Source organism: Heterodontus francisci, chromosome 2, assembly GCF_036365525.1.
Source record: "Heterodontus francisci isolate sHetFra1 chromosome 2, sHetFra1.hap1, whole genome shotgun sequence".
Taxonomy (NCBI): Eukaryota; Metazoa; Chordata; class Chondrichthyes; order Heterodontiformes; family Heterodontidae; genus Heterodontus; species Heterodontus francisci.
The window spans coordinates 60311608-60331031 of NC_090372.1; the positions used below are offsets into that span (position 1 = coordinate 60311608).

General features: G+C 49.1%; 1 protein-coding gene across 1 annotated transcript in view; it reads left to right on the top strand.

Moving 5' to 3' along the window:
- Positions 1 to 727: 727 nt before the first annotated feature.
- Positions 728 to 19424, top strand: part of ndufs6 (NADH:ubiquinone oxidoreductase subunit S6) — a 30282-nt gene continuing 11585 nt past the window's right edge. Inside the window, exons 1-2 of the mRNA XM_068058690.1 lie at positions 728 to 1194; positions 18529 to 18582. Coding sequence (XP_067914791.1) covers positions 1042 to 1194; positions 18529 to 18582 — 207 coding nt within the window. The 5' untranslated portion in view covers positions 728 to 1041. The remainder of the gene's footprint in view (positions 1195 to 18528; positions 18583 to 19424) is intronic.

Genomic DNA, 19424 nt, shown 5'->3' on the forward strand with positions numbered 1-19424 from the left:
TTTTCTTCTTTTGTTGTTTGAGCCAGTATTTTTCTTGAACTTTCTCTGTACTGGCTGTAGGAAAGGTCATTTTCAGAGCTTTTTAACCATGGTCTTCAACCTCACACTTCGTTTTCTCATCACAGCTGCCACCATGTAATGAGTTCTTTTTATGTTGTCTGATGCAACATAAATGAGATGTGTGGAGTTCAGTTGGTTGAAGATCTCAAACAGGTTTATTTACAACTAAACTATAAAACAATACAGAGCTAACTATTTACAAGACCTACCTCTAGCTGTTACAGTTACAGAGTGATGTGGGCTCTGAGTCACATGACTGCATCCTGGCACTTAGCTCATTAGCATATGAAGATCTTAAAGGGACATCACTCTTAAAGGCACTCACACAACAAATTCCAGTTTTGAATTTTGGGCAGTTTTATTGTCCAGACATGTTGGTACGCCTAAAATAAAAGCAAAATACTTCAGGTGCTGGAGATCTGAAACAAAAACAGAAAGTGCTGAAAATAATCAGCAGGACTGGCAGCATCTGTGGAGAGTGAAACAGAGTTAACGTTTCAGTTCTGTGGCCTTGCAGGCTGCCCGACGTGAACCCGATTAGACCTGACTATGTGTCGGGTTCGGGTCTATATTCTGAGTCCAGCATTTGGGCTTGGGTCGGCTTGGGCAGTGCTACTTCCGGGAAGTCACGGGATCAGGCTTACTCATGATTCCCCACAACTCCATCGGTAGGAAAAGCCCGCTGCCGGAACAGATGAAGGATATTCGTGTCGGGTCGGGCGTGAATAAAAATTAAAGGACTCGGGCCGGGTTGGGTTTTGATTTTATACCCGAGCCAAGCTTTACCACTGACCTGAAACGTTAACTCTGCTTCTCTGTCTACGGATGCTGCCAAACCTGCTGAGTATTTTCAGCATTTCTTGTTCTCATTCCAGGCTTTACGATACCTGTTACAGGCGCAGGAAGCGATAGTTGGGCTGTCGGGCGCTAGGACCCAGTGGAATGCTGCCTGCTGCTCGCTCTGAAGGTGACTGAGGGAAGATGGCTGCTGCCGTGGGTTTGCGTCTATCGCTCCAGAATAGCAAACTGCTGCCGGGTCTGACCGCCCGGCTCCGGCCTCAGGCCCGACCAGGAACCGCTGCTGTTGTCACCTCCATCCACCGGGCTGGGGAGAAAGTAACACACACAGGACAGGTAAGAGTCATTGATGGGACTTTGCAGGGGGTGGGGGAGGGCAAAGGGGAGGGAAGGGCAAAAGAGAGGGGTAGGGAGGGCAAAAGAGAGGGCGGGAGAGGGGTAGGGAGGGCAAAAGAGAGGGCGGGAGAGGGGTAGGGAGGGCGGGAGAGGGGTAGGGAGGGCGGGAGAGGGGGTAGGGAGGGGGGAAGGTAAGGGAGAGCAAAAGGGAGGGGGAGCGGAGGGGGGGAAGGTAAGGGAGGGGTTGGGAAGGTAAGGGAGGGCAAAAGGGAGGGGGGTGAAGGTAAGGGAGGGCAAAAGGGAGGGGGGTGAAGGTAAGGGAGGGCAAAAGGGAGGGGGGTGAAGGTAAGGGAGGGCAAAAGGGAGGGGGGGAAGGTAAGGGAGGGCAAAAGGGAGGGGGGGGGAAGGTAAGGGAGGGCAAAAGGGAGGGGGGGGAAGGTAAGGGAGGGCAAAAGGGAGGGGGGGGAAGGTAAGGGAGGGCAAAAGGGAGGGGGGGGAAGGTAAGGGAGGGCAAAAGGGAGGGGGGGGAAGGTAAGGGAGGGCAAAAGGGAGGGGGGGGAAGGTAAGGGAGGGCAAAAGGGAGGGGGGGGAAGGTAAGGGAGGGCAAAAGGGAGGGGGGGGGAAGGTAAGGGAGGGCAAAAGGGAGGGGGGGGAAGGTAAGGGAGGGCAAAAGGGAGGGGGGGGAAGGTAAGGGAGGGCAAAAGGGAGGGGGGGGAAGGTAAGGGAGGGCAAAAGGGAGGGGGGGGAAGGTAAGGGAGGGCAAAAGGGAGGGGGGGGAAGGTAAAGGAGGGCAAAAGGGAGGGGGGGAAGGTAAGGGAGGGCAAAAGGGAGGGGGGGAAGGTAAGGGAGGGCAAAAGGAGGGGGGGAAGGTAAGGGAGGGGAAAAGGAGGGGGGGAGGGTAAGGGAGGGGAAAAGGAGGGGGGGAAGGTAAGGGAGGGCAAAAGGGGGGGGGAAGGTAAGGGAGGGCAAAAGGGAGGGGGGGGGGGGAAGGTAAGGGAGGGCAAAAGGGAGGGGGGGGAAGGTAAGGGAAGGCAAAAGGGAGGGGGGGGAAGGTAAGGGAAGGCAAAAGGGAGGGGGGGGAAGGTAAGGGAGGGCAAAAGGGAGGGGGGGGAAGGTAAGGGGGGGGGAAGGTAAAGGAGGGCAAAAGGGAGGGGGGGGAAGGTAAAGGAGGGCAAAAGGGAGGGGGGGGAAGGTAAAGGAGGGCAAAAGGGAGGGGGGGGAAGGTAAAGGAGGGCAAAAGGGAGGGGGGGGAAGGTAAAGGAGGGCAAAAGGGAGGGGGGGGAAGGTAAAGGAGGGCAAAAGGGAGGGGGGGAAGGTAAAGGAGGGCAAAAGGGAGGGGGGGGAAGGTAAGGGAGGGCAAAAGGGAGGGGGGGGAAGGTAAGGGAGGGCAAAAGGGAGGGGGGGGAAGGTAAGGGAGGGCAAAAGGGAGGGGGGGAAGGTAAGGGAGGGCAAAAGGGAGGGGGGGAAGGTAAGGGAGGGCAAAAGGGAGGGGGGGGGAAGGTAAGGGAGGGCAAAAGGGAGGGGGGGGGAAGGTAAGGGAGGGCAAAAGGGAGGGGGGGGGAAGGTAAGGGAGGGCAAAAGGGAGGGGGGGGAAGGTAAGGGAGGGGGGGGGAAGGTAAGGGAGGGCAAAAGGGAGGGGGGGGGAAGGTAAGGGAGGGCAAAAGGGAGGGGGGGGGAAGGTAAGGGAGGGCAAAAGGGAGGGGGGGGGGAAGGTAAGGGAGGGCAAAAGGGAGGGGGGGGGGAAGGTAAGGGAGGGCAAAAGGGAGGGGGGGGGGAAGGTAAGGGAGGGCAAAAGGGAGGGGGGGGGGAAGGTAAGGGAGGGGGGGGGGGGAAGGTAAGGGAGGGGGGGGGGAAGGTAATGGAGGGCAAAAGGGAGGGGGGGGAAGGTAAGGGAGGGCAAAAGGGAGGGGGGGGGAAGGTAAGGGAGGGCAAAAGGGAGGGGGGGGGGGAAGGTAAGGGAGGGGGGGGAAGGTAAGGGAGGGCAAAAGGGAGGGGGGGAAGGTAAGGGAGGGCAAAAGGGAGGGGGGGAAGGTAAGGGAGGGCAAAAGGGAGGGGGGGGAAGGTAAGGGAGGGCAAAAGGGAGGGGGGAAGGTAAGGGAGGGCAAAAGGGAGGGGGGAAGGTAAGGGAGGGCAAAAGGGAGGGGGGAAGGTAAGGGAGGGCAAAAGGGAGGGGGGAAGGTAAGGGAGGGCAAAAGGGAGAGGGAGGGCAAAAGGGAGGGGGGGGAAGGTAAGGGAGGGCAAAAGGGAGGGGGGGAGAAGGTAAGGGAGGGCAAAAGGGAGGGGGGGGAAGGTAAGGGAGGGCAAAAGGGAGGGGTGGGAAGGTAAGGGAGGGGTGGGAAGGTAAGGGAGGGCAAAAGGGAGGGGGGGGATGGAAGGGAGGGCAAAAGGGAGGGGGGGAAGGTAAGGAGGGCAAAAGGGAGGGGGGGAAGGTAAGGAGGGCAAAAGGGAGGGGGGGGGAAGGTAAGGAGGGCAAAAGGAGGGGGGGAAGGTAAGGGAGGGCAAAAGGGAGGGGGGGAAGGTAAGGGAGGGCAAAAGGGAGGGGGGGGGAAGGTAAGGGAGGGCAAAAGGGAGGGGGGGGAAGGTAAGGGAGGGCAAAAGGGAGGGGGGGGGGAAGGTAAGGGAGGCAAAAGGGAGGGGGGGGGAAGGTAAGGGAGGGCAAAAGGGAGGGGGGGGAAGGTAAGGGAGGGGGGGGGGAAGGTAAGGGAGGGGGGGGGAAGGTAAGGGAGGGCAAAAGGAGGGGGGGGAAGGTAAGGGAGGGCAAAAGGGAGGGGGGGGGAAGGTAAGGGAGGGCAAAAGGGAGGGGGGGGGAAGGTAAGGGAGGGGGGGGGAAGGTAAGGGAGGGCAAAAGGGAGGGGGGGGGAAGGTAAGGGAGGGCAAAAGGGAGGGGGGGAAGGTAAGGGAGGGCAAAAGGGAGGGGGGGGAAGGTAAGGGAGGGCAAAAGGGAGGGGGGGAAGGTAAGGGAGGGCAAAAGGGAGGGGGGAAGGTAAGGGAGGGCAAAAGGGAGGGGGGAAGGTAAGGGAGGGCAAAAGGGAGGGGGGAAGGTAAGGGAGGGCAAAAGGGAGGGGGGAAGGTAAGGGAGGGCAAAAGGGAGGGGGGAAGGTAAGGGAGGGCAAAAGGGAGGGGGGAAGGTAAGGGAGGGCAAAAGGGAGGGGGGAAGGTAAGGGAGGGCAAAAGGGAGGGGGGGAAGGTAAGGGAGGGCAAAAGGGAGGGGGGAAGGTAAGGGAGGGCAAAAGGGAGAGGGAGGGCAAAAGGGAGGGGGGGAAGGTAAGGGAGGGCAAAAGGGAGGGGGGGGGAAGGTAAGGGAGGGCAAAAGGGAGGGGGGGGAAGGTAAGGGAGGGCAAAAGGGAGGGGGGGAAGGTAAGGGAGGGGTGGGAAGGTAAGGGAGGGCAAAAGGGAGGGGGGGGGAAGGTAAGGGAGGGCAAAAGGGAGGGGGGGAAGGTAAGGAGGGCAAAAGGGAGGGGGGGAAGGTAAGGAGGGCAAAAGGGAGGGGGGGGGAAGGTAAGGAGGGCAAAAGGGAGGGGGGGGAAGGTAAGGGAGGGCAAAAGGGAGGGGGGGGGAAGGTAAGGGAGGGCAAAAGGGAGGGGGGGAAGGAAGGGAGGGCAAAAGGGAGGGGGGGGGAAGGTAAGGGAGGGCAAAAGGGAGGGGGGGGGAAGGTAAGGAGGGCAAAAGGGAGGGGGGGAAGGTAAGGGAGGGCAAAAGGGAGGGGGGGAAGGTAAGGGAGGGCAAAAGGGAGGGGGGGAAGGTAAGGGAGGGCAAAAGGGAGGGGGGGGGAAGGTTAGGGAGGGCAAAAGGGAGGGGGGGGGAAGGTAAGGGAGGGCAGAAGGGAGGGGGGGGGGAAGGTAAGGGAGGGCAAAAGGGAGGGGGGGAAGGTAAGGGAGGGCAAAAGGGAGGGGGGGGAAGGTAAGGGAGGGCAAAAGGGAGCGGGGGGGAAGGTAAGGGAGGGCAAAAGGGAGGGGGGGGGACGGTAAGGGAGCGCAAAAGGGAGCGGGGGGGGAAGGTAAGGGAGGGCAAAAGGGGGGGGGGAAGGTAAGGGAGGGCAAAAGGGGGGGGGGAAGGTAAGGGAGGGCAAAAGGGAGGGGGGGAAGGTAAGGGAGGGCAAAAGGGAGGGGGGGGAAGGTAAGGGAGGGCAAAAGGGAGGGGGGGGAAGGTAAGGGAGGGCAAAAGGGAGCGGGGGGGGGAAGGTAAGGGGGGGGAAGGTAAGGGAGGGCAAAAGGGAGGGGGGGGAAGGTAAGGGAGGGCAAAAGGGAGCGGGGGGGGGAAGGTAAGGGAGGGCAAAAGGGAGGGGGGGGGAAGGTAAGGAGGGCAAAAGGGAGGGGGGGAAGGTAAGGGAGGGCAAAAGGGAGGGGGGGAAGGTAAGGGAGGGCAAAAGGGAGGGGGGGGGGAAGGTAAGGGAGGGCAAAAGGGAGGGGGGGGGGAAGGTAAGGGAGGGCAAAAGGGAGGGGGGGGGAAGGTAAGGGAGGGCAAAAGGGAGGGGGGGGGAAGGTAAGGGAGGGCAAAAGGGAGGGGGGGGAAGGTAAGGGAGGGGGGGGGGAAGGTAAGGGAGGGCAAAAGGGAGGGGGGGGAAGGTAAGGGAGGGCAAAAGGGAGGGGGGGGGGAAGGTAAGGGAGGGCAAAAGGGAGGGGGGGGGGAAGGTAAGGGAGGGGGGGGGAAGGTAAGGGAGGGCAAAAGGGAGGGGGGGGGGAAGGTAAGGGAGGGCAAAAGGGAGGGGGGGAAGGTAAGGGAGGGCAAAAGGGAGGGGGGGGAAGGTAAGGGAGGGCAAAAGGGAGGGGGGGAAGGTAAGGGAGGGCAAAAGGGAGGGGGGGGAAGGTAAGGGAGGGCAAAAGGGAGGGGGGAAGGTAAGGGAGGGCAAAAGGGAGGGGGGAAGGTAAGGGAGGGCAAAAGGGAGGGGGGAAGGTAAGGGAGGGCAAAAGGGAGGGGGGAAGGTAAGGGAGGGCAAAAGGGAGAGGGAGGGCAAAAGGGAGGGGGGGAAGGTAAGGGAGGGCAAAAGGGAGGGGGGGGGAAGGTAAGGGAGGGCAAAAGGGAGGGGGGGGAAGGTAAGGGAGGGCAAAAGGGAGGGGGGGAAGGTAAGGGAGGGGTGGGAAGGTAAGGGAGGGCAAAAGGGAGGGGGGGGAAGGTAAGGGAGGGCAAAAGGGAGGGGGGGAAGGTAAGGAGGGCAAAAGGGAGGGGGGGAAGGTAAGGAGGGCAAAAGGGAGGGGGGGGGGAAGGTAAGGAGGGCAAAAGGGAGGGGGGGAAGGTAAGGGAGGGCAAAAGGAGGGGGGGGAAGGTAAGGGAGGGCAAAAGGGAGGGGGGGGAAGGGAAGGGAGGGCAAAAGGGAGGGGGGGGAAGGTAAGGGAGGGCAAAAGGGAGGGGGGAAGGTAAGGGAGGGCAAAAGGGAGGGGGGGAAGGTAAGGGAGGGCAAAAGGGAGGGGGGGGAAGGTAAGGGAGGGCAAAAGGGAGGGGGGGGGAAGGTTAGGAGGGCAAAAGGGAGCGGGGGGGAAGGTAAGGGAGGGCAGAAGGGAGGGGGGGGGGAAGGTAAGGGAGGGCAAAAGGGAGGGGGGGGGAAGGTAAGGGAGGGCAGAAGGGAGGGGGGGGGGAAGGTAAGGGAGGGCAAAAGGGAGGGGGGGGAAGGTAAGGGAGGGCAAAAGGGAGGGGGGGGAAGGTAAGGGAGGGCAAAAGGGAGCGGGGGGGGAAGGTAAGGGAGGGCAAAAGGGAGGGGGGGGGGACGGTAAGGGAGCGCAAAAGGGAGCGGGGGGGGAAGGTAAGGGAGGGCAAAAGGGGGGGGGGGAAGGTAAGGGAGGGCAAAAGGGAGGGGGGGAAGGTAAGGGAGGGCAAAAGGGAGGGGGGGGAAGGTAAGGGAGGGCAAAAGGGAGGGGGGGGAAGGTAAGGGAGGGCAAAAGGGAGCGGGGGGGGGGAAGGTAAGGGGGGGGAAGGTAAGGGAGGGCAAAAGGGAGGGGGGGGGAAGGTAAGGGAGGGCAAAAGGGAGCGGGGGGGGGGAAGGTAAGGGAGGGCAAAAGGGAGCGGGGGGGGAAGGTAAGGGAGGGCAAAAGGGAGGGGGGGGGAAGGTAAGGGAGGGCAAAAGGGAGGGGGGAAAGGTAAGGGTGGGCAAAAGGGAGGGGGGGGGGAAGGTAAGGGAGGGCAAAAGGGAGCGGGGGGGGGGAAGGTAAGGGAGGGCAAAAGGGAGGGGGGGGGAAGGTAAGGGAGGGCAAAAGGGAGGGGGGGGAAGGTAAGGGAGCGCAAAAGGAGCGGGGGGGGGGAAAGGTAAGGGAGGGCAAAAGGGAGCGGGGGGGGGGAAAGGTAAGGGAGGGCAAAAGGGAGGGGGTGGAAGGTAAGGGAGGGGGGGGGAAGGTAAGGGAGGGCAAAAGGGAGGGGGGGGGAAGGTAAGGGAGGACAAAAGGGAGGGGGGGGGGAAGGTAAGGGAGGGCAAAAGGGAGGGGGTGCAAGGGAGGGGAGGGTGGGGAAGGGTCGGGGAGAAGGATGGAAGGGAAAGGAGGGTGGGGTAGGGGGAAGGGGAGGGAGATGAAGGTGAGGGGGATTGGGGGAAGGTAAGGGAGGGTTTGGTTCGGGTAGCCAGGCTTTCGGCAGCGGTGGGTTGGGTTTGGGTAGATTTTCGAGAGGACGTCAGATAAAAGTAAGTAACATGCTTTTTACTCTCCTGGACTTGCTCTCCATCCTGACAAATAATTTATGAACATAAAAGATCCCATGGAACTATTTGAGGAGAGGCAGGGAATTGTCCTGCCCAAAGTTCGCCTTGGTAACCTAATCATTCATTCATTTGCTGTTTATTCAACTTGGCTGTATGCAAATTGGCTGCCATGTTTTCCTATGTTTATTTTTCTTCATTCATGGGATGTGAATGTCACTGGCAAGGCCAGTTGCCATCCCTAATTGCCCTTGAAAAGGTGGTGGTGAGTCATCATTACTAAAATTCAAAATTGGGGTTGGCAATACAAATCAAGCTTATTAAGTAGTGATAGTAAACAGTAGGAAGAACATATATAGCAGATTTCAACTAAACTATATGCTTCACTTGGAGTCATAACTTGTTTCAAAACATTAAAAACTAGAGAGTCTTCCAGTTCCTTTCTGTAACTTTTGACTGATTAGTCCTTGATGAAAAGCATTATTTGCAGCTGAACTCTCACTGGTGGCTGGGATGTATAGCAATAGTGATGGAGAAAATTGAAGAAGAACCGTGACCGCCAACCTGATTATATTTTCCATTTGAACTCAAATTAGCTGCAAGGTGATTTTTTTTTTAAGTGGTCCCTGAACAGCTAACTTACCTGATCAGTATAATTGAATTATTGTCCTTTGATCTGATAGCCTCAAAACGTGCAGCAGTTGTCCAGTTGGCCTTCCTGAACTTAAGCCTAGTGACAACCTCAGCCCCACTGATTTGGTGTGCACTTCTGTTGACTCAGCCATATTTTGAGCCAACAAAACCTCAGCCCAACATTTCATGTAAACCTAGTACCTCTTTTCTGAGGACCCATCACACTTCAATCCAACAGCCTTCCTGAATGGCCAGCAATACATTTTGTAAAATAAAAGCAAAATACTGCAGATGCTGGAAATCTCAAATAAAAACAGAAAGTGCTGGAAACACTCAGCAGGTCTGACAGCATCTGTGGAGAGAGAAGCAGAGTTAACGTTTCAGGTCAGTGACCCTTCTTCAGAACTGGCAGATATAAGAAATGTAAAAGATTTTAAGCAAGTGAAGTGGGGGTGGGGCAAGAGATAACAAAAGAGAAGGTGTTGATGGGAAAAGGTTACAGAATAGCTGACCAGAAGGTCATGGAGCAAAGGCAAACAATATGTTAATGGTGTGCCGAAAGACAAAGCATTAGTACAGATAGGGTGTTGATGGACTGAAAACTGAACAGACACAAACATGAAAAAAAAACAGTGGGTAGGCACAGTAGAAACAAACTAAAATAAAATAAACACAAACAAAAAGAAAAAAATAACTGAAAATAAAAGTAAAATGGGGGGCCCGTCATGCTCTGAAGTTATTGAACTCAATGTTCAGTCCGGCAGGCTGTAACATGCCTAATCGATAAATGAGGACGCTGTTCCTCGAGCTTGCGTTGATGTTTACTGGAACACTGCAGCAATCCCAGGACAGTGGTGTGAGCATGAGAGCAGGGGTGTGTGTTGAAAGGGCCAGCAACCGGAAGCTCGGGGTCACGCTTTCGGACTGAGTGGAGGTGTTCCGCAAAGCGGTCACCCAGTCTGCGTTTGGTCTGCCCAATGTAGACGATTTACTATAAATTAAACTCCTTGTCTCAATGTCCAGTTTGCATCTTTTTTGTGTCCAGCAATAAATGAGATTATTTCAATCACGGGTACAGAGCTTTTACAGACAAGGACTTTGATCACTTCAAAAATATATTTTTAAACCCATAGTAAAGATATTCTGCCAGCTCTGTCAGTAAGCATTTATTGCCCATAAAACGTAGCAGTTACATCTAATTTGTAATGGACAATTTATACTTCTGAAATGTTCCAGAAACAGGCCAGCCATTTTCTTCCATTACATCTCCTTTGATTAGCAATGATTCATGCTGCTAAAATTTATCATTGATCTGTAATTTTTGGCTTTCGATGTCTTTATTAAAGCTTTTACTTGAAGCAATTGGTCTCTCCCGAAAGCCTGGGTTTGGACTTGAAATGCTTGCATATACACGCTTCTTGTAGGTTTTGCGCTTATTTTCTGTCCCATTATTTTCTGTGCTTTTTTTAAAACTCTAATGTGTTGCTCATTAATTGATTTGCATACCACTGATTAAAGAGAGAGGGATACTTGTGAAGGGGGAGAGGAAGTAGGAGCGGTTGGATTGAAGTGATATAGAGAAGGAAGGATATGGGAAAGAGTACATGGATCAGAATGAAGGTGACCAGGCTGGGAGAAGGAGGAGGAATAAAACAAAAGTGTAGTGCGAATTCAGAAGGACTAGGCGAGGGCATAGTTGGGAGAATGAATGGGGAGGAGTGGAAATTGAGTAGAAGGGAAAAGATACGTACAGGGAGAGGAGGAGACATGGAGATAGAGGAAATGGCACAAGGCAAACAGTTGCTGTAGGAGTGAAGACATGTAAGAGTGCGTCCTGTAGTATACTTCTGGGCAGTATCTATCAAGTATCAGGCTAGTAGTGTATGTAACTGCAGTTTTAATCATTCGAATTTTGGGAATCTAACAACAATGACAACTTATACTTGTATAGTTCCTTTACTATCGTAAAACCTCCCAAAGCACTTCACAGGAGTGTTATAAAAGAGGATATGATGCTGAACTATGTAAAGAAATATTAGGGCAGGTGACCAAAAGCTTGGTCAAAGATGTAGGTTTTATGAAGTGAGAGGAGAATGAGAGAGGTGGAGAGGTTTAGGGAGGGAATTTCAGAGTTTAGGGTCTAGGCAGCTGAAGGCGCAGCCCCTAATGATGAAGCCAAGGCTCCTTCGATAGCATCTTCCCAACCCACGACCTCTATCACCTCGAAGAACAAAAACAGCAAATGCGAGGGAAGACCACCACCTTGCAAGCTCCCACCTGCAAGTTCCAAGTCACACCATGCTGACTTGGAACTTTAATCGCTGCTCCTTTGTTGCTGAATCAAAATCCTGGAATTCCCTTCCTAAAGCACTGTGGGTGTACCTACACCACATGGACTGCAGTGGTTCACGAAGTAGGCTCATCACCACCTCCTCAAGGGCAATTTGGGGTGGCAGATGCTGGCCTTACCAGTGATGCTAACATCCCACGACTGAATAAAAAGTTGGGGATGCGCAAAAGGCCAGAATTAGAGGAGCGCAGAGACCTCCGAGGATGGTAGGACTGGAGAAGGTTACAGAGGTGGGGGCGGTGAAGCCATGGAATGATTTGAAAACAGGGATCAGCATTTTAAAGTTGAGGCATTGCTGGACTCGGAGCCATTGTAGATTAGTGAGGAGAGATTGGTGAGGGGTGCATTGAATAGTCATATCTAGAGGCAACAAAGACATGGATGAGGATTTCAGCAGCAGATGAGCTGAGGCAGGGGCAGAGTTGAGTCATGTTGCAGAGGTGGAAGTAGACAGTCTTGGGATATGTGGTCAGAAGCTCATCTTCATCAAATAAAGTCATTTATTTTTTATGGCACAGAGAACTATGCCAGTTCTCCGTAGAGTGGTCCAGTTAGCTCATTCCCTGTAGCCCTACAAGTTTATTTCTTTCAAGTGCCCATCCAACTTCTTTTTGAAACTATTCATTGTCTCTGCCTCCACCACCCTCATAGGCAGCGAGTTCCAGGTCATTACCACTCACTACCTAAAATAATTCTTCCTCACATCCCCTCTGCATCTCTTGCCCAAAACCTTCAATCTGTGTCCCCTAGTCCTTGTACCATCAGCTAATGGGAACAGTTTTTCTTCTACCTTATACAAACCTGTTGTCATTTTGTACACACCTATCAAATCTTCCCTCAACCTCCTTTGCTCCAAGGAAAACAGCCCCAGCTTCTCCAAACTAACCTTGTAGCTAAAATCCCTCATCCCTAGAATCATTCTGGTAAATCTCCTACCCACTCAATGGCCCCTCATCCTTCCTGAAGTATGATGCCCAAAACTCTAGTTGTGGCCTAACCAGATCTTTATAAAGGTTCAGCATAACTTCCTTGCTTTTGTACTCAATACCTCTATTTATGAAGCCCAATATCCCATATTTGCTAACCAGTTGGAGATGGTGGTGTTGTGGTAATGTCACTGGACCAGTAATCCAGGGGCACTGGTTCAAATTCCACCAAGGCAACTGGTGGAATTTAAATTCAATTAATTGATAAAATCTGGAATTGAAAGCTAGTTTCAGTATTGGTGCCATGAAACTATCATCCATTGTTATAAAACACATCTGGTTCACTGATCTCTTTTAGGGAAGGAAATCTGCCATCCTTACCTGCTCTGGCCTATATGCGACTTCAGACCCACAGCAATGTGGTTGACTGTTAACTGCTGTCTGAAATGACCGAGCAAGTCACTCAGTTCAAGGGCAATTAGGGATGGGTAACAAGTTCTGGCTTTGCCAGCGGCACCCACATCCTATGAAAGAATTTTTTTTAAAAATGTCCTGCCACCTTCAAAGAGCTAAGCTTTTGCACCCCCAGGTCCCTCTATCCCTGTACAGTCTTTAGAGCTGTGCCATTAAGTCTATATGACCTTTCCCTATCCATTCTGCCAAAATGCCTCACCTTTCACTTCTGTTAAATTCTATTTGTCACTTGTCAGCCCGTTCTGCTCGCCTATCTATGTCCTGTTGAAGTCGATTTGTATCATTCTCACTGTTTGCCACTGCTCCAAGTTTGGTATAATTGGCAAATTTTGAAATGTTACTCTCTATTTGAATATCCAAGTCATTTATATATAGCAAAAAAGCATTGGTCCTAGCACTAACTCCTGGGGAGTACCACTGTTTACCATCTCCAGTCTGAAAAGTAACCCATTTACCATGACCTGCTATTTTCGGTCATTAAGTGTATTTTCTGTCCAAGCTGACACTGACTCTCCTATTCTATGAGCCTCAATCTTGTTAACCAGCCTTATGTGGTATTTTGTCAAACGCTTCCTTAAAATCTAAATACATAGCATCAATTGCATTCCCTTCATCAACCTTCAGTGTTACTTCATCAAAAAAAACAATTAGATTAGCCAAGCACGATCTGCCTTTCGCAAATCTGAGCTGGCTGTCCTTAATTAGCTCAAACCTGTTAAGTGCCTGTTGATTTTGTCCTTGATTATTGTTCCTAAAACCTTGCACACCACTGATGTTAAACTGACTGGCCTGTAGTTACGAGGACTGTCTTTACACCCTTTCTTGAATAAGGGTGTCACATTTGTCACTCTCCAATTCTCTGGTACCTCTCCCATATCTAGGGAGGACTGGAGGATTATGGTAAGCCTTCTGCTCGCTCCACCCCCTCTTCCTTTAGCAACCTTGGATTCAAGCCATCCGGATCAGATGACTTATCCGTTCTAAGCATAGCTAGCCTTTCCGTTTCTCCTCACTCTCACTTTTCACCCTATCCATTACCTTTACCGCTTCTACTGTTATTTTGTTAGCATGCCAATACTTAGTAAACACCGATACAAAGAAATCAAGTATTATAGCCTTGCCTTGCGCCTCTAAGCACGTATCATCCTTTTTTACCTTAATTGGCCTCACCACACCGCCCCCCCCCCCCCCCCCCCTTAATAGCCATTTAATGTTTACATGCTGGTAGAAGACTTTTGGGTGCCCTTTTATATTGACTACCATTCTATTCTCATATTCTCTCTTTGCCAGATTTATTTTCCTCTTCACTTCCCCTCTCAGCTTACTGTTTTTGACCTGGTTCGCATTTGAAGAATTCACCCAACAAGCATCATACACACTTTTTTTGTTTCATCATATTCTCTTATCTCCGTCATCATCCAAGGACCCCTGGCTTTGGTTCCCAACATTTTGCCCTTGTTGGAATGTACCTAGCCTGTACCTGAAGCATTGCCTCCTTTAAAGATCACCCCTTGTCCTGTTACTGTTTTTCTTGTCAGTCTTCGGTTCCATTTTACTCCGGCTAGATCTGTTTTCATCCCATTGAAATTAGCAGTCTTCCAATTTAGAAATTCTACCTTAGATTGTTCCTTGCTGTTCTCCATTACTAATATAAACCCTATGATACGATGGTCATTCTTCCCCACGATCCCCCACATACACTTGATCTACCTCATTCCCTAGCACCAGATCCAGCAATGCCTCCTTCCTAGTTGGACCGAGAACTTTATGTCCGAAAGCTGGCGCCCATCCCCCTGCCAATTTAATTGACAATCTCCCCAACCACACTTGTGAACCTCCCCACGGGTACATTGATCCTAGTCCTGTGGAAGTGCAACCTGTCCCTTTTTGACTAGGTGCCTCCTGCCCCAGAACTGGTCCCAATAGCCCAAGAATCTGAAGCCTTCCCTCCTGCACCATGCATTGATCCTCCCTATCTTCCCATTTCTACTCTTGCTAGTGCACAGTGAGTATCTAGAGAGTACTACCTTCGAGGTCCTACCTGCTCCCTATGTTGTTGGTACTGACATGTACCACAACTTGTGGCTCACTCCCTCCACTGCAGAGTATTCAGAACCCTCTTCCTGATGTCCTTTACCCTTGCAGGAATCTCAATGATGGTTATAAAAACGCCTTTCTGTCCCTCTAACTATTGAATCTCCAATAACAGCTGAATTTCTACTCAAAGCTGTTCCCGTCTGTGCAGTCCCTTCCCCATTGCTGCCATGGTCTGGACTGCAGTCCCTCATGGTGTTGTCACTCCCAGCAGTCTCCAGTGTTGAATACCGGTTTGAAAGTGGCACACCCCCTGAAGACTCCTGCACCTCCTGCCCCTTTTGATTCTTCCAGATAGCCATCCATCCACTATCCTGAACACTCACTGCCTGTGGGGTGACCACCTCCTGGAACACTCCCTGATGCAAGACTGCAGCTGCCCCTCAAGCTCAGAAATCCTGAACTCCTACTTCCTACACTTCCTACACACACAGTTCCCGCAGGGTACGTGAAATATCCTGAAGTTCCCACATGGCACAGGAATTGCAAGCAACAGGTCGAAGATGCCCATCCATGATCTAAAAAAACTTCCTCCTTTTAGAAAAGCAACAGCAAGGTTGTGATGATCTGGTTCATTCTCAGGTAGTTGCCAGGGAGAGGGATGGAGTGGGTGGCTAGAAAATTGAGTTTGTGCTGGCCACTTAATGTTTGAACACACTGGCTGTTTGGTTCAGTTCTTCAGATAGTTTATTTTTATAACTGCATAGCTTGCAGTCTCGTTCTTGCATTATTTACTCTTAAATTTCCCTTTAAACATTATTTTGTGAACTCTTCCAATACATATACTATGCTGCCTGGTGTAGCATTGAGGCATAGAGTTCAAGAAAATCCCATGTTGTGTTCTTTGTGCTGTGTTAGTTGATTTCAACCAGGACAGTGGTAGGGATGCAGTTGTTGGATTCAGTGTCCTTGGGTGAGGAAGAAGAAAATTTGCAGGTGCACTATTGCCTGAACACTGTTCAGTGACTGCTGCTTGAAAGTGTCCATGCTTGAATGTCTGACAAGGATTGAGTAGGGCTAAGATATGTTGCCTTATATTGAATAGCCCAGAGACCCTGGGGTGAGGTACCACTAGGCAGCTGCTTCGCATAGAACCATACATTGCACAGACAAAGTTGGACAGGAGCAGGAGGAACAATTACTTTTCAGGAGCAGCAATTTATTTTGTGACTGCCGTATAGCATTGTAGTGTGAAAAATTTAAACCATATATATAGTAACTATAACTAGGTTATTGTTAAAATTTAGTTCTGAGTAATTTCAAACTAGGTTCAAAGTTTGATTGTAAATATATTTTACATAGAAAGTATGAAGATTTTTAGGACTGTGCTGTGCCAGTGCTTGGATTTGAAATTTTATAGTTCCATTTGTGATTGTTTTCTAAAGAAAAGTTCAGTAACTGTTATATTCTAGATTGTTTAATTTTGTGCTAACATTGGGAAAATACACCTTTGCTCAATCAAACATTTTTTATAAGCAAATGTTTAGTCCGAGTATGATCTATTACATATCATTTTATGTGGCACAATTACTTTTAAAAGTATGTGCACATAAATTGTGAAGCATAATGCAAATATTGAACAAAGACTTATTTCCATACAAGGCATAAGTGGTTTTGAAATTTGACCATAGCTGTTAATGCTGGATAGTATGATGCACAATTGGTAACACATTTGTGAAGCACTTCTCAGGGAAAATATATAATTTTAAAAGCACTCAGCCCTTTTGTGCTGTCTGCTTTTCTTTAAGTGATCTCATGTTTGCAAAGGGATTAAAAGTTGGAAGCTTCCTCTGTAGAATTCAGAAGACATCCATCTCTTTGACTCCACAAACTTACCTAGTAGATTATTCCAAATGTTTATCGTTCTTTATGTAGAGACGTTTTTCTAACAGCTGCTTTAAATTTATGTCCTCATATTCTACTGCCCTGACTGACTTGGAACCACCTTATCTACATCATTTAATATGATATAAACCCTAGTGAAATTCTCTCAACCATATTCTTTCTGATTCTACCCCTTTACATCCTCCAAAATATATTATCGTGAGATTTAAGAAAGAAACTTTTAATTACTAATTTTTTTCAAGATAATTAAGAGGTGCATGTTGGGGGGTGGGGGGGGTGGTGGGTGCAGGGGGAGTAGGTGGTGGTGGGGGAGAGAAAGGGTGACACTTGATGCTTGTCACATTTTCCAGAAATCTTTCCAAGCATTTCACACAAAATAGATTTCTTTGAAGTGTAGTGGCCTGCTATGCATTGAAACACAGCAACTATTTTTCACATGCCAGGGTTTCACAAACAATAATTGGATAAATAACCAATTAGTGTGTTATTGGTGTAGATGGTTGAGCTTAAGGAATGCATGCTGTCTCTAATTGATGTGGAAATGTTTGGTACTGATTTTTAGACAGAAAAATAGATTGTTCATCTCCTCACTGAGAAAATCTCTCCACCTCTTTTTTTAAAAGCAAAACCCCATGAAAGACTTAAATTCTTCGTCATTTTTTTCCAAATTGGCATATACTATTCTATCTTCCCTGAATTATTTGTTAACTTTGTAAATAGTATTTGCTGCAGGTATATATTAATTAGCACTCTTACTTTGAGAGGGATGTACAATCAAATTTCATTCACACTGTTCTCATAAGCATCGTATTTTAACCAGCCATTTCTTTGGCCCAGGCTTGATTTCTATTCACTGCTAGCGAGGAGTATTTAAAACTTGATGAAATGAACTCCAAACAGAGATTCTGCTAAGATGAGATACAGGCTGCTGAGACTCATAAACATAAACTTCTATCACTGATATCTTCAGTTTCTCCAAAAATATTATTTTAGGATAGGGCCACAGAAACTCATCTCAGATTCCTGAACTCTTACATCATGTTACATAGTTTTTACAGAACAGAAACAGGCTATTCGACCCAACAAGTCCGTACTGGTATTTATGCTCCACATCAGCCTCCTCCTTTTAACCCCATTAACTATTCCTTTCTCCCTCATGTGTTTACATAGCTTCTCTTTAAATGCATCTATGCTAGTTGCCTCAACTACTCCTTATTGTAGCAGTATCCAGTTTCTAACCACTCTCTAGGTACGGAAATTTCTTCTGAATTCCCTATTGGATTTATCAGTGACAATCTTATATTAATAGCTCCTAGTTTTGGTCTACTCTGCAAGTGAAAACATCATCTCTACGTTAACCCTATCAAACCCTTTCATAATCTTAAAGGGCCTCTATCAGGTCACCCCTCAGCCTTCCCTTTTCTAAAGGAAAGTGTCCGAGATTGTTTATCTTTCCTGTTAATGTAACCTGAAAGTTCTGGTACAATTCTAGTAATAGCCAGTTGGATTACTTACCACTGTTTGTCAGTAGTTTTACACGTTAATAGTCAACTCAATTTACTGTGGTGAGTTTATTTCTCATGCTTCAAAGTCTCTGGGATTCCTGAGAGAGTAAGTTTGGAGTTTAGCATTATTAGTAACTCTGTGCTGCTGTGAATAAAGGCATTTCCAACCTCCCATGATTTTTTTTAGAATGAGGTTTGACTGCACTTTTATACCAGGAGTATGTCTGAAGAATTGAAGTGGGTATTAAACTGGTAGAATTTGTAATTTTTTGAGTCATTAGTACGTCAAATAGTGCTGATCTAGTGAGATCCGAGCCCAGCAGAAGATTAATCCACAACATTGATACCTGATGTAAATAAAATCTTCAAATTTAAAAAACTGTACCTAATGCACTGTAATATTGCACTTAGCAAAGATTTGATACCTGTATAATTGGAAAAACAAAAATCTACAAATGTCAAATCTAAATCAAAAACAGAAAATGCAAACTCCTTTGAATTTTATCTTACACAATTTCTTATTTTTATCAATGCTATTTAATATACTAATGCAAAAAATTACATTTTATTCACTTTTTCTGATGAACGGGTACATCTGAAAGATTGACTTGCCTGTTTTTACCACAGATGCTGAAGATCCTGCTGAGTATTTCCAGAATTTACTGTTTGTGTTAAAGATTTAAAACCTTCCTTCCAATCATAATTGTAGACAGTATGAATCATGACCTTGTTAACTGTTTGAATTAGTTATTATACTAACCAAATTAACATTACATTCCCCTCACCCTGAATTGTATTGTGTACATTAAAGTTCATGAAGAGTGACATCAATGAAACTTGGACATTTAAGTGTTTATACTAAAAAACAAACTTCTTTTGCTTCAGGTTTTTGAAAAGGATGATTACAGACAAGTCAGATTTGTCGGGCGACAGAAAGAAGTAAGTTTCCCAAGGTTCTAGTAACATTTGGATAGCTCGGGAAATTTCTGTTTTCCAATTCTACATGTTTTTAACTCACAGACTGCAATATGGAAAGTAGATTAGATTAGAGATACAGCACTGAAACAGGCCCTTCGGCCCACCGAGTCTGTGCCGAACATCAACCACCCATTTATACTAATCCTACACTAATCCCATATTCCTACCAAACATCCCCACCTGTCCCTATATTTCCCTACCACCTACCTATACTAGTGACAATTTATAATGGCCAATTTACCTATCAACCTGCAAGTCTTTTGGCTTGTGGGAGGAAACCGGAGCACCCGGAGAAAACCCACGCAGACACAGGGAGAACTTGCAAACTCCACACAGGCAGTACCCGGAATCGAACCCGGGTCCCTGGAGCTGTGAGGCTGCGGTGCTAACCACTGCGCCACTGTGCCGCCCCAATATTGAGTTGGTAAAGTCACTTAAATATTAAAACTAACTTTAGTACTAAAACACAATTTTAACAAAAGTAAAGCAAGGTAAACATTTAAATCTCCTTCTGTCATCCTTATTCTAATTCTATTTACCTCCTTCCCTCACTTTCTTTGTGCTACTTTAATTTTTTAACTTTAATTTCACTTTTTCTACTTAGCTGGAAGAATGCTTAGATGAACAGTTCTTTAAGTTATTGTAAACCTTTAAAGGTCAATCTTTCAACGATTAATTTGGCCACATGATGCAACCAGGTCAATCTTTGATGCAATTACATGCATTAAAATGGGAGGAGGTCTGTGAAATGGATGTATTCATCCGCAACCCATGCAGCCTGATAATGTTGGATGCATGAATTT